Below are 14,030 nucleotides of genomic sequence, written 5' to 3' on the forward strand. Positions count from 1 at the left end.
GCCTCCACAACAGTTATCTCATTACATGACTGGAGAAAATCCGGAATCAAAACGCAAATGTGAGAGCTTTGAATGCTTGTTTTCCAATGACGTTATTTCGCGCTACTTCCATGAGGAATGAATAACATCAATTCATTTCTGTGTTTTGAATTAAAAGAAAAGCCTATCACAGAATGATATCATTGTTCCCACTGCCAAACGAATCTATATCTACATCTCCATACATAGTCCGCAAGCCAGCATACGTTGCATGGCGGTGGGTACGCTGTAGAACTAGTAGGGGTTTCGTTTCCTCTTCCATCCGCATACACAGCGAGGGAAAAATGCTGTCTATATGCCACCACATGAGCCCTAATTTCTCGTATCTTATCTTCGTGGTCTCTAACCGAAACGTATGTTGGCGGCAGTGGAATCGTTCTGCAGTCAGCTTTAAATGTCAGTTCTCTACATTGTTTTAGTAGTGTTCCTCGAAAAGAAGATCGTTTTCCCTTCAGGGATTCCCATTTGAGTTCCCGAGGCATCTCCGTATCATTTGCGAGTTGTTCGAAACTACCTGTAACAAATCTAGCAGTCCGCCTCTGAATTGCTTCGATTTCTTCTTTTAGGACGAGGAACCCAAACACTTGAGCAGTACTCGAGAATAGGTCACACTAATGTCCTACATGCGTACGTCTTTACAGATGGACAGCACTTTCCTAAAATTCTCCCAATAAATCAAAATCGACCATCCGCTTTCCATTCCACAAGTATCAAATGCTCGTTTCATTTCATATAATTTTGCCACGTTACGCCCAGATGTTTAAATGACGTGACTGTTTCAAGCAGGACACTGCTGATGCTGTATCCGAACATTACTGGTTTTTTTCCTACTCATTCGCATTAACTTATTTTTTTTCCTACATTTACACCCCGGTGGCATTCATCACACCAACTACAAATTTTGTCCAAGTCATTTAGTATCTTCCTACATTCACTCCTCTTCCACGCCTTTCCGCACACCACAGCGTCACCCGCAAACTACCATAGATTGCTGCCAACCGCGTCCGCTACATTTTTGTATATAGAGAATAATGGCGCTCCTATCGCACATCTCTGGGACGCTCCTCATGAGACGCTTGTCTCTGATGAACACTCGCCGTTGGCGGCAATATAATAGGTTATACTACTCAAGAAATCTTCGAGCCACTCACATATCTGGGAACCTATCCGTACGATCGTACCTTCGTTAACAGTCTGCAACGGGATACCGTGTGAAATGCTTTTCGTAAATGTAGAAATATGGTATCTGCCTGTTACCCTTCACCTACAGTTCGCAGTATATCATGTAGAAACGGGCAACCCGCCTTTCGCAAGAGCGACGCTTTCTCAACCCGCACTGATACGTGGACATAAAGTAGGGTAGGGTTGAATGCCCAAGTGGATTTAAGAGTGTTTAGGAGTGTTTTTGACCGTTAAAGAGCATTTCTCAACGTGAAGTACTAAAATTCTTGCGGTTTTTTAATGTTCCCTCTTCCGATGTTCTTTAGAGATCTGGAATGTTCTCAGAAAAGAAATGAAAAAAAGAAATAGCAAGCGAAGTGAGTGTTTTTCATCTAGTATGTTATAAACTTGACTTTGTTTTCAGACGATACTCTTATTCGAAGATGAGTCCCAGTGGTGGCCATGCAGAGAACCTGGTATGAGTGATATGCACTGTTCCAACAGCGCTTTCCTCAGTCGCAGCGCAAAGCATGTCTTGGTAGAAGCGCAAACGGTCATACAGTTGCGACTTAGACTTTTGCCGCATTGCGTGAGAATGGCTGGAGTCATAAGACTGTGTGTAACGTACCCAGATTGGGGTCGCCGTTGAAGAGGTTCTCGAACTCGATCTGCATGGAGCCCAGGCTGAGGATCTCGATTGGGAAACGCTGAGGGTCCCAGTAGTCGTGACCCTCCTTCTGGATGCGCTCCGACTCCAGTTCCAGCCGCGACTCCATTTTATCTGCAAACAACAAACAAAAAGTGCACGAGCGGCCAGGGATACAGCAATAGGGTATTGCAGGGAGTCAGACTGCATGAAACCGGAGCACATACGGGGTTAGCGTAGCGTCGCCTTCAGCTGAATTGAATGAGTATAGAGCTGTTTGTTTGCATTTTGCAGTAACACTTCAAATTTACTATTTCCCTTATTTGCTCTCTCCTTACATTTATTTATTAGTAACAGCAACTGTGAATAATAGTTGCTGCTACTGATGCAAACACAGATAAGTAACAGGAGAAAAATACTTTTTATCGGTAGGTATAGCAAAGGTCTAATTATGGTTATCGTACTAGAAAGAGGCGATTTATGAGTTGAACAATTTCGAGAGACAGTGTCACAAAGAGATCAAGTCTTCGACTAATTTATAGGACTATAAGCCCAAGTGTTTATGTGAAGGGATGTTCCTGGCCAATCCCTTGAACATATACACATATTACGTCATTTTCACCTGCAGATACGTTTTATGCGGGGTGTAACGGTATAAGTGTAGACATTTCTATTCATGACTAAGGAAGGTGTATTGAACAACACTACACCGGTATTTGCGTCATTTGCAGACCAATAAGTATAGTTATTACAAATTTTTATGTTTTCAGGTTGGCTGCTACCACCAAGTACATGTGTCGAGAGCAAGCCATTAATGCTTATTTTCCCCTCGGGAGTAAGTCACATGTTGCAGCGTGGATGCATGGACACAAAATGGTTACTCTATACTGACAGGCGTAGTCCACTTGCAGTTACAACCATGCAGAAAACATCAGGTCGTAAAGGTCATGACATGTTTGTGGATAGACTGGTCAACAAAGAGAAAAAAAAACAAACAAGACACTGATGTGTATACATATGAAGATGGCACGTACAAAAATATCGGCATTACATCTGATATACCCTGTATATGACAATCACAGTCACAACTTAAAAATTGTTCAGTTTTACAAACCACTGTCCTCATTTTATTAATCAAAATAAAAAACTGCAGTGCTATGATGTGGATGATGAGTATATGCGATTTAGGCCTTAGTTTCTGTTGGAATGAAAGAAGATGAAACATTTCGTACGAGAAAATTAAAACGGAAGAATTTATTTTCTATGTTTTTCGAGATTAATTCAGTTTGGAGTAATGGAAAGCCATTTAGAAATACCACTGCAGCATAATTTGTTAAAACAGAGACTGTGCAGTACGATTAAGCGCAGTATAGATCATAAAAACAGGAGGGGTGGTCATCTGGTCTTTACATACAGCAAACGTATTAGCCACCTATGAGCTGTGGCCCTTGTCACAAACAATCCAAACGTCTTGAATTTGTTTCTTTAGAGCGCCAAGTCACGTTTATTCCAGATATTAGATGGACATTACTTAATATGAGACGAGTGTACAGTTTTCGTAAAGCTTTTGAACGGCATACGTCTGTACTAGGGGTGTAACGGTATTGAAAATATGCAGAGAGCATACGAAAAAAACGAAAAATCCTTACGCAGGATCATAGTCTTGTGACATTCGAGGCAATGTCTGTTTGCCACATATAATCTGTTTTACTCCTCTGAATGTTCACTCCACAGTCTCTGTTTACGGACAGTGAGACAAAGAGAGGTTGCCTTCGTCGTTACAGAGTGCTCCTGCAACAACGGAGTGCCAAAGTACGCTACCGGTGCCGGTACTCACCAAAGACGAACTTGCACTTGCCGGCTCCCTCGACCGGGACGACCAGGAACTTGCCGGTCATCGTGTAGTCCGCCTCGAACAGGACGTGCGGTTCCTCTCCCAGCAGCGTCATCTTGTTCGTGTCCAGGTCGGCTCTGCAACAGCAAGGACTACACTTAATGGCGTCGCTCCCCCCTTACTGCGTGGGCGAGAATTCAGATACAAATCCTGCTGTTTCTCTTACACAAGGAAGACGCTCTGTTAAAAAAAAAGTTCAAATGTGTGTGAAATCTTATGGGACTTAACTGCTAAGGTCATCAGTCCCTAAGCTTACACACTACTTAACCTAAATTATCCTAACGACAAAAACACACACCCATGCCCGAGGGAGGACTCAAACCTCCGCCGGGACCAACGGCTCGGCTAATCCCGCGGTAGACGCTTTGTTGTTTAATAACAATGCAACACCATGAAAGCTGCATGCAAAAAACGACAAACTGGCATGAAGCGTACAATCATCAGCCAGAACATTATGATCACCTACCTTACAGCTGGTATGTCCACCCTCGGTAGGGATAACAGCTTCATGCTTCGAGGCATGGAAGCAATAAAGCCTTAGTAGGTCGCTGGAGGCAGTTAGCATGACATCTGCACACACCAGTCACCTAATTTCCTTTAATTCCTGGCAGGGCGGCGATGAGCTCTGACGCCACATCCAATCATACCCCAGATATGTTCTATTGGGTTCATATCTGGCGAGTTGGGCGGCCAGCATATTAATTGGAATTCGCCACTGTGTTCCTCGAACCATTCTATCGCACTTCTGGCCTTGTGACACGGTGCATTATCCTGTTGAAAAATACCACTGCCGTCCTGAAACATTATCGTCATGAAGCGGTGTAAGTGGTCTGCAAACAGTGTACGATACTCCTTAGCCATCATGGTGCCTTGCACGAGCTCCACTGGACCCAGCTTGTATCTATCCTGCAGTACAGTACAGTATCTCTGAATGGGAAAACAAGCAGCTACAGGACACTACAAAATGGTCTCCCCCAAGGGTCTGTGCTGGCTCCATGCCTTTTCAATTTATACATAGCGGACATCCCAAACCTGGAATCTCGTTCTTTTATGTATGCAGATGACATCGCTATCGCGGCTCACGCCAACACTTTCGAAGAACTGGAAGAAATTTTAAACAGGGATCTGGAACGACTACAACAATATTATGACAACTGGCACCTCAAAGTAAATCCGACTAAATCCGTGGCATCAATAATGCACTTGTGTAACAAAGATGCAAATCGTGGGCTAAAAGTGCAAATAAAAGGTAAATTGTTGAAAAACGATAGAACGCCAAAATATCTGGGTGTTAAGCTAGATCGCACTCTCACATATAAGAGCCACCTGTACGAAGTCGCCCAAAAAATGAAAACAAGAAACAACATCATAATGAAACTGGCAGGAACAACCTGGGGATGTTCCACTGAAACTCTACGCACATCAGCACTGGCACTTCTGTATAGTGTAGCGGAATATTGCGCACCCGTCTGGGCCCGCAGTAGGCATGTCAGATATATTGATGTGCAACTTAACGAGACAATGAGGCTCATAACAGGAACAGTAAGACCCACCCCGAAACCTTGGTTGCCCGTCCTTGCCAATATCGAACCACCCTCGATTAGACGTGAAAGAGCAATCCAGAGGTACAAAGAAAAGTTCAGGGACCTACCTCCTCCCTCTGACAGATTGATGTCAAGAAATCCCTTCTGGAAAGAACTCAAACAACAGATTGATATCGATAACCTGTGGAAACAGCAATGGCAGGAAAGCAAAGTGAATAACAGTTTCCTTATTGAGGACCCATCTCAACGAGTTCCAGGCTTCCAACTCCAACGTAGAGTGTGGGTAACTCTAAACCGTCTGCGGACAGGTGTTGGTCGGTGCGGATATTTGTTGAAAAAGTGGGGTTTCTCCCAGGACCCCAATTGTGAGTGCGGAGAGAGTCAAACCATGCAGCATATAGTTGAGTGCGACGTACACGGACTTAAGGGAGGAAATCTGATGGACATACATGTGATAAGTGACCAAGCACTTTTGTGGCTGGAAACCCTGAAAATTTTATTGTAAATCATTGTTAATGTTAATTTAAATTTTTATGTTGATGTTTGTAAGTGTATCACGCTTTGCCTGTAGCTGAACGAGAAATAAAAAAGTACAGTGTCAAGGAACTGTTCACATGTAAGACGACGGATTCGTGCCCTTCCATTGGCATGAAGAAGAAGGTGTCGGAATTCATCAGACCCTGCAACTCAGTGCTTCAACGTCCAATGTCGATGGTCACGTGCCCATTTCAGTTGTAGTTTCTGATGTCGTGGTGTTAACTTTGGCACATGTATGGGTCGTCAGTCGCGGTGGCCTATCTTTAGGAGTGTGTTCAGACAGACTTGTATGCTGCTCAGCATTAAACTCTGATGTTACATCCACCATAGTTATCTGTCTGTCCTGTTTTACCAGACTGTCCAAACTACAGCGTTCGTCATCTGCAGTGAGAGGTGGCTGCCTAACCGCACGACGTCTGCACATGGCTTCAACTTGGTTTCGCCACGTTTTAGACACACTCACCACAGCACTCCTTGAACACTGGAAAAGTCGTGCAGTTTCCAAAATTCTCGTGCCGAGCGTCTAGGCCACCACAATCTGCTCTCAGTCAAACTCAGATAGATCGCACATCTCCCCATTATACACACAGACAACAAGATTACTGATACTACATGCACTGTTTATCTGAATAGCAGTCATTTGTCGCCAGTTGAGCTGCTGTCGCCTGGACGGGTTTATAGTGACAGCAAGTAAGTGGTCACAACGTTCTTGCTGATCATTGTGCAACATGCTTTAGGTAGCATATGAATGATAGCCACTGAAACCACACAAATCTGGTAGGGCCACCAGCATCCACATTCTATACACACGGTATCCCAGGAGCAATGTTCAAAATTTAGGGATGTGAAAGGAAAGCTTATTTGAAGCAAAAAACTTGTTATGGACTTATGCTCTATTCCGAACAGTGTTCGAAACAGAACACTTCTAATGTACATTTGTTATTGGGATAGTGGTGCGCACATATGTATCTTACCCACTCAACCTCTGGGTCGTTTTATTCCAGCCCAACCTATGTTGCTGCTTTCAGTCTCTTTTCTCTGAATGTCTTTCTGCCACAGGCATAGGAGTGGACCCAAAACTGAACCCTATGGAACTTCCTTTGCATTTTTCCCCAGTCAGTAATACTTTCTACCATTACAAGATTGTCTGAATTACTCGGGACAGCTTTTTACATTTTGTTCCTGTCATATCCCTGAATGCTGACCTCCTGGGACACCCTATATGAAGAAACACTATACAGCGGATTTGTCACTCAGAAACTGCAATTGAATGTGGGTTGTTTGTGTGAAGATGATATTGTGTCTGGTGACAGAAGGAGAAACGTCTACCGGCAGCTGATAAAATTCGGCTGTGGCAGGTTGGTGGCCAACTGAGACTGCAGTTTATTGTGCCACTGTGTTGCATGATGGTTGTGGTCCTATGACTGCAGTGCGGGTATTGGAGTGGTGGGTCCAGGAGTGCCATACTCAATGCCCTGCCCGATCACTATGACCCCACGCCACCAGTGCCCCAAAGGACAGACATGTTGCTCAACTGACTGTGCAGGATCGTACTTTGAATCGAAAAATATGCTTGTTTGCAGTAAAACAAGGATCCATACGAACAGTGAGACAACGTGTGGAGCACCACAAACTGTCCTCATGGTGGAAACTGTTGAAGCTTCCCTTAACTCGACTGCTGTAGGGTGCTCTCCAATAGTAGTGCACCTACTACAACAATGAACAGAAGAGTGGCACCACGTCATTTGTTCAGTCGAGTCTCAATTTTGGGTGCAGCATCACGTTGGACATACGGGTATGTGGAGAAGAAAGCTGATTACGCCAAGTGTGTTGCAGTAACAAATTATTCAGAACATCTCGAGTGGATGCACCGTTGGGTTTTACAATGGTTCGCTACGACCTAATTGGATTTGGAAAAAGATTAAACAATAAATTACAAAACAAAAAACTATTATCGTGAAAAACGAACAGTCTTCCTACGAAAACTTTGACTGGACCGAGACCAAACTGCATAAGCGACGTGACTGTGAGTGATAAAAGGAAATGTCGAAAGGGTACATTGGCACCGTGACGTTTTAACGGGGCAAAAATGGCTCAAATGGCTCTGAGCACTATGGGACTTAACATCAATGGTCATCAGTCCCCTAGAACTTAGAACTATTTAAACCTAACTAACCTAAGGACATCACACAACACCCAGTCATCTTTAGGTTAGGTTAGGTTAGTGGTGTTGAACGTCCCGTCGACAACGAGGTCATTAGAGACGGAGCGCAAGCTCGGGTTAGGGAAGGATGGGGAAGGAAATCGGCCGTGCCCTTTCAAAGGAACCATCCCGGCATTTGCCTGAAACGATTTAGGGAAATCACGGAAAACCTAAATCAGGATGGCTGGAGACGGGATTGAACCGTCGTCCTCCCGAATGCGAGTCCAGTGTGCTAACCACTGCACCACCTCGCTCGGTCAGTCATCCTTAACGGAGCAGAAGATGGGAAGATTATATTGCAGATTCCCCTTTGAAGGAACTAGTGACCATAACACCGACATTGTCTCGTCCAGATATCGGATGGGTGGTCTGTCTATATGGGTGCACGCTCTACTGGTACAGTCGATGTAAACATAATTAAAAGACTGATGTTTGACAGCAGAATTTATTACTGCGCACAGTACTCAGTGCGACTCATACGGGCAAATACGATGAATTATATTTCGACCTACCCGCCTCCATAATCGAGGTCGTTGTCTCACTCCTTTGCAGTGGCGCTCTATGCGGAAGCAGTAGGTTCGAAACGTCATGGCGGAAAAAAATTTTAATCACCAGTATTTGGCCGGCAAGAGAAGGACGGGTGAAAGCTAAAAGTTAGAGATCACCGAACTTTACACACATGTTCTGGGTTAAATCTCGACCTCTCTGCAGTGTCTCATGGAGTGAGAGGAGCTGAGACTGCTGGTGGTGATCCGTTTGTTGGATGGGGTGTTAAGATCGGTGGATTCCTTGGTGCTATTCAAGAGGAGCGTGGCGTGGGGCAGCATCGGGTTTCACCCTGTTGTGTACATAGTTCCGCGTAGTCACCGCGTACGCAACTTTCCCACTAGAGCGCGCCCCGCTAAGCACAACAGCGCAGGCGCAGCGCTCGTCTGTCTCCGCACTACGACATGGCGCCGCCATAGAGACGGACCAAATTCTGCTTCCGCCAATCCGCGTATTAATATGTAACGCAGTCAATGAGATTGCTGCTAACGTAGAACCTTTACTCCTCGCGGATCACACTCGCGCAATGATACATGAACGCGTGAGGTATTATAACGAGTGTACAGACCTCCGATTAGTCATCTGCATTTGTCTGCACCAGTCTGTACCTGTCTGCATTTGTCTGTACCAGTCTGTACGAGTTCTACTTTTGTCTGTACCAGTCTATAATCAAGTTTCAGTCTGCGCCTGATAAGATTATCATATTCCTGTACATAGCCTTGAAGATAAATGTATAGACACTTTGTCAAGTATCAGAGATATGTGAGTATAATATTAACGTACCAAGACCAAAGGAACTTCAGATTGTCAATTGTAAATAGCATCCTGAACCAAGTTAAGTAATTTTTATGCTTGTTGTTATTTTAATAAGTGTGTGTGAAAATTAATCAAGTTCTGTTGGTCACCGTCAATCTGCTATTCTAAGCGTGCAAGTGGCATTTCTATCGTCTGACCTAACGGCAGAAGATAAACACGCCACGATAAGACCACGAGACATATTGCTGACACTCGCCTACTTCGTTAGAGCGACAAGTCAAATAATCTGACGGTGTGTGTACTGAAGGTCTTACAGTACGCACACCACACACCCTCTCCCTTCTCTTGTTGTCAAACAATACACACATGACACCACATTATGTACACACCTTTTAAAGTCACCTAGACTTTGCAAATATACTTAATACCCGACTTCTACACACGGTGAATTAAGGCACAGTTGTGCGCAGATTATGTCACTCAACAATCCTCCAGAGTCGTCTCCCAGCAAACAATACCATGCCATTCTTTCTCTCTCTTACGACTTCCAAGCCTGCAATGTGTAAGCCTATACTCACACAGAGTAAGTTTGTTTTGAAAGGGAGGGCAGTTGCTGTTCCCGCTACGTGAGATCTGATGCTATCCATCTGTCAGTAAACATCAGTGACCATGTCGCCCACGGCTATAGTCGTGTCACACAAGTAATAACCGTTGATTAAACCCGTAGTATGAATCTCGGACCCGTCATATTATGACATAAAACATGCTGACGCAACAGAAACTTGCTGGAAGTTTAGAGGGATATACAGTACAAGCGATGGACTTAAAGCATTTAATTATTATCCTGAAAGAATAATTACCTGATTAATTTTTGTTTGCTTGCGGGTACACATTGAAATCCCCGCGCCACAGTACCATAGCGCGTTGCTAGAAGAGCGAAATGGCGCAGCGCGCTGGTTAAACGGTGCATCACACTGAAACTGATTTCGTCCGTCTGAAGAGAACAAAGCTACAACAATCCCTGCTGAATTGGTGGAAGTCTGCGCTAACAGCAGGCCATCATATCACACTGTGGCTGAGTGGAGTGCAAGGTTCCAGTAACAAAAACAACCATCCACGCGCCTCAGTCGAGGCTGACTGAAACAGACACGCGTTAAGCTTCATGAGTGCTCTAGCGCTTGTCCGATAGGTGACCCCTTTGACATCCCTCAAGCAGTGTCTTCCTGCCTTCAGGAGCTAGAGCAGCAGAGAGGGAGAATGTGTGTCCAAGTTTCAGACAGGGCAGGTGCCTTTGTAACGTACGTAACTAAGGTGTGTGGGTGCCGATGTGGGGGGTCTTCGAGATTCATTCTGCCATTTTATTCACACGCACATCTTGATGTTCAACTCCCCGTGATCACGTCAAACGAGGGCGGGAAAAAGGTGGGATGAAACGCATAAGTATCCTTTCCTGGCACGGATCAAGTTCAGATTTCGCCGAATAGTTTTGAACGGTCCCTAGCGACTCCAACCTGTACACAAGAGGGAAAACTGCGGTCACGGTGCCCTGCAAAGCAGTCAGATGACGTTCAGGTCAGATGCAGTGGTACAATGTCCTTAGAAAAAGAGTTGAAACGCCCTAGGGAGTCAACAATGTCAAAGATTGTCAAGAACGTCTTCCAGCTGCTCATCACACTGGGATCTATCATTTTAGACTGCGAAATACGTTGGAATCAACACCCCAGGGACAGGGATGGCTTCATTGACGCGCTTTACGCCACCCCAAGAAGCCTTTTCATGCCGATTCTGAGCGGCGGTGCGTCTGGAATGTTTCCGTCGGCCACTCTTGAGAAAACCGCGAGTTTCTGCTCGAGGGGTCGCGGTTCTAACCTCCGTGGCAGAGACGTCAAAACAAAGGGTGAAATGTGAGTGAGACGGACTGTGACGACCTTCCCATAGTGTGACACGTCCACTGTGACGCTGGCCAGAATTTTGGTGAAGTCTGGTGCCAATGTGACACCAGTCACCCACCTTACACGTCACATGTACTTCTGAACTCCGGCCTTTCTTTCGCAAGTCTTATACCTCACTGTTTCAAGCGTTGTCGAGCCCGAGAATGACGTGAAAGGGCACCATCCTTTTGTAACATTAGAGAGAAAAGTTGGAAGCACGTTGAGTCTAATTTCAAATCTATGCGTCGCAATGCTTGGTAATTATGGGGTTTCGAAAAAGTGATCCTATAATTTTGTTGAAGAGTGTATAATTATGAAGTTGACTCGTTTCATATCGTACTTGGGGTCTAGAAATCATGGACTGGTCTCTCCTTAATCCTAAAAGGCTGATCGTCGGAGTCGAACGGAAAGTTTCAAACCTAGTACGTAAAATGTGTTTGTCTTTACACGGAGAATTCGTCGACTTTTCAATATTAGCTCGTAATTAATACTTACTAACCTAATTGTTTCGACCACGTACTTGCTCTCCGCACACGTGCCACTAGCCTTCCAGCAGGAGGGAGCGAGGAGCGGGTACGTGGTGCGGTACTCACGTGACGGATTTGATGTCGGCATTGGTGAGGCCGGTGACGCGCACGTTCCTGAACGTGATCCTCAGGTTGAGGTTTTTGGTGCCGTCCCTGATGTCGATCTCCGGGACGTCCAGCGGGTCGAGGGGGACCACGCCCAGCGACGGGATGCCTGCCGACAAACACACCATCCATCACATGATAAACAGGGAATTGGCGCCTCTCACAGTCTTACGCATACTTGAAATATCTATAATTCTGAAAGCGACATCCAGGATATCCATTATTATTTTATATTAACATTCATTACCACCTTAAAGCGAATTTTATAAAATTTATGCATAGTTAAATGATAAAACACTGTTAATAGATAAACTGGCTTTTACAAAAAAAATACATGTATCTAGAATTTGGAGGTAAAAATTTACAAAATTTAACCAAAAATTCTGGGAAGAAAATCAAATGGAATTAATGTAAACAGACTGGCGTTTGCAAATGATTTCGCAATAAAGGCTTTGAGAAAGAACTGCAACCAATGGCCTTTTGTGATAGTTCAATTTTTATTATACTGTAAAGTGTTTCGATCGCCATCGATTCGCCTTCAGATATGACACAAATTCTGTTGGTTGTCTGTACCATCTCAAGAAGAGGTTGGTCATACTGTTTCTGAGAAACTTTATTCATTGCTGTTGCAGTGTTAAACATACATAATGGGTACAAGTGTGAATTTGCAATACTTCCAGAAAATCTGATAGAAGTAGTTATTCAAATAAGACTTCTGGAAGAAACAGCCAGTAGAATTGGACTCGGAATTCCACCTGAAAAAAATTCCAACACAAATATTAAAATGCACCAAAATACATAGAAGGAAAAATAAGAAAAATAGAGCGAATTGGAGAAACTATGCAGCTGAGTGGATCAGAAAAATTTGAAATAGATGTAAAGTCTAATAAAAGGAAAAGACCATATGGCTTAGCTAAACGTGTCTACAATAAAAAGTTCATACACAGTAACGGAAACTAAAACATTATACAACGATGGAAAAGCAGTGTGAATGCTTAGGACGCCATAGAGATACTTGAAACACGGCTTCTTAGAAAAGTAATGGCGCCTAGACAAACTCCGAGTGGTTGAAAAATGATAAGTAATCAGCAGATCTAGCAAAGTATACAGAAAATATCAGAATTATTAGGAAAGGTAGGTTAACCGTCTGTAGGCAGCTGTACCGAATGAATGACAAACGGCTAACAAACAAATATTCTCGCATTTCTGGAAAAGCAGACAACGATTGCATGGATTAGAGAAGTAACGAAATGACTAAAAAATCATCAAATAATCTAAAGTAAGAGACACAATGGTTTTCATAAAATTCTGAAGGTAGAATAAATAAGAAATGAGGAACGACATGCACAGAAGAACAGAAACAACTTGAGGAAACATAATGGATTACCAGAAAGATAGGGAGCAAGAAAAAGAGAAGAGGAACTGAAGATTTTACTTGATACTGGTTGGAAAATATGAAGTGTAAAAGAATGAATAGGAAATACCTGCTGTTTTGTACATAAATAACACTTACTGAAACATCTCAAGTGTGAATTTGTACAAATAATCGATAAAAAATGATAGAAAATATTTAGGCATCATTTTCTGTTCATTCCTATGATTCAAAAGTTTACACGTACACCCTGTTTGGACAGAAGTTCCTCTTACAGAGAAACATTCAGAGTCTAATGACCTCGTTATTGACGGGACGTAAACAATAATTTTCCTTCCTTTTCCAGAGAACACTCTCATAAAGTGTTCACAGTTTCGAACACCGATTCATAAAGCGCTCAAAACTATTTTGCAACATTCACATGAGTGGCGTAGTTTGTGCTTATGATGGGAAATTTATTATCAATATTCATATGAGGACAGAAAGCCGTTACGTTCAGTTCCGTGTAGAAGAGCGCGCTATGTATCCAAAGGACAGCGGGCCGATGCTGCTTGTGCACAGCGTTCACTCAAGGTTAAATCTGGCTCAGAAGGGGGTAAATTATGCTGCCACAAAAGTCTTTGGTCACTTACCTAATAGCATCAAAAGTCTGACAGAGAGCCATATAGCATTTAAAAGGAAATTAAAAGAATTTCTTAATGGCAACTCCTACTCATTAGATGAATTTTTGGATATAGTAAGTGGGTAATTTCCCAACCTCACAAAAAAT

General features: G+C 43.6%; 1 protein-coding gene and 1 non-coding gene across 2 annotated transcripts in view; both read right to left on the bottom strand.

The window, feature by feature from the left end:
* LOC124545202 (protein takeout-like) overlaps positions 1-14,030 on the bottom strand; it is a 70,333-nt gene that overhangs the window by 10,862 nt on the left and 45,441 nt on the right. The window contains exons 3-5 of the mRNA XM_047124069.1: positions 11,851-11,998; positions 3,684-3,817; positions 1,829-1,981 (exon numbers count right to left, since the gene is read on the bottom strand). Coding sequence (XP_046980025.1) covers positions 1,829-1,981; positions 3,684-3,817; positions 11,851-11,998 — 435 coding nt within the window. The remainder of the gene's footprint in view (positions 1-1,828; positions 1,982-3,683; positions 3,818-11,850; positions 11,999-14,030) is intronic.
* Trnaa-cgc lies at positions 8,206-8,278 on the bottom strand. The gene has a single exon. It is a non-coding gene; the product is annotated as a tRNA-Ala (tRNA).

Source organism: Schistocerca americana, chromosome 8, assembly GCF_021461395.2.
Source record: "Schistocerca americana isolate TAMUIC-IGC-003095 chromosome 8, iqSchAmer2.1, whole genome shotgun sequence".
NCBI lineage: Eukaryota > Metazoa > Arthropoda > Insecta > Orthoptera > Acrididae > Schistocerca > Schistocerca americana.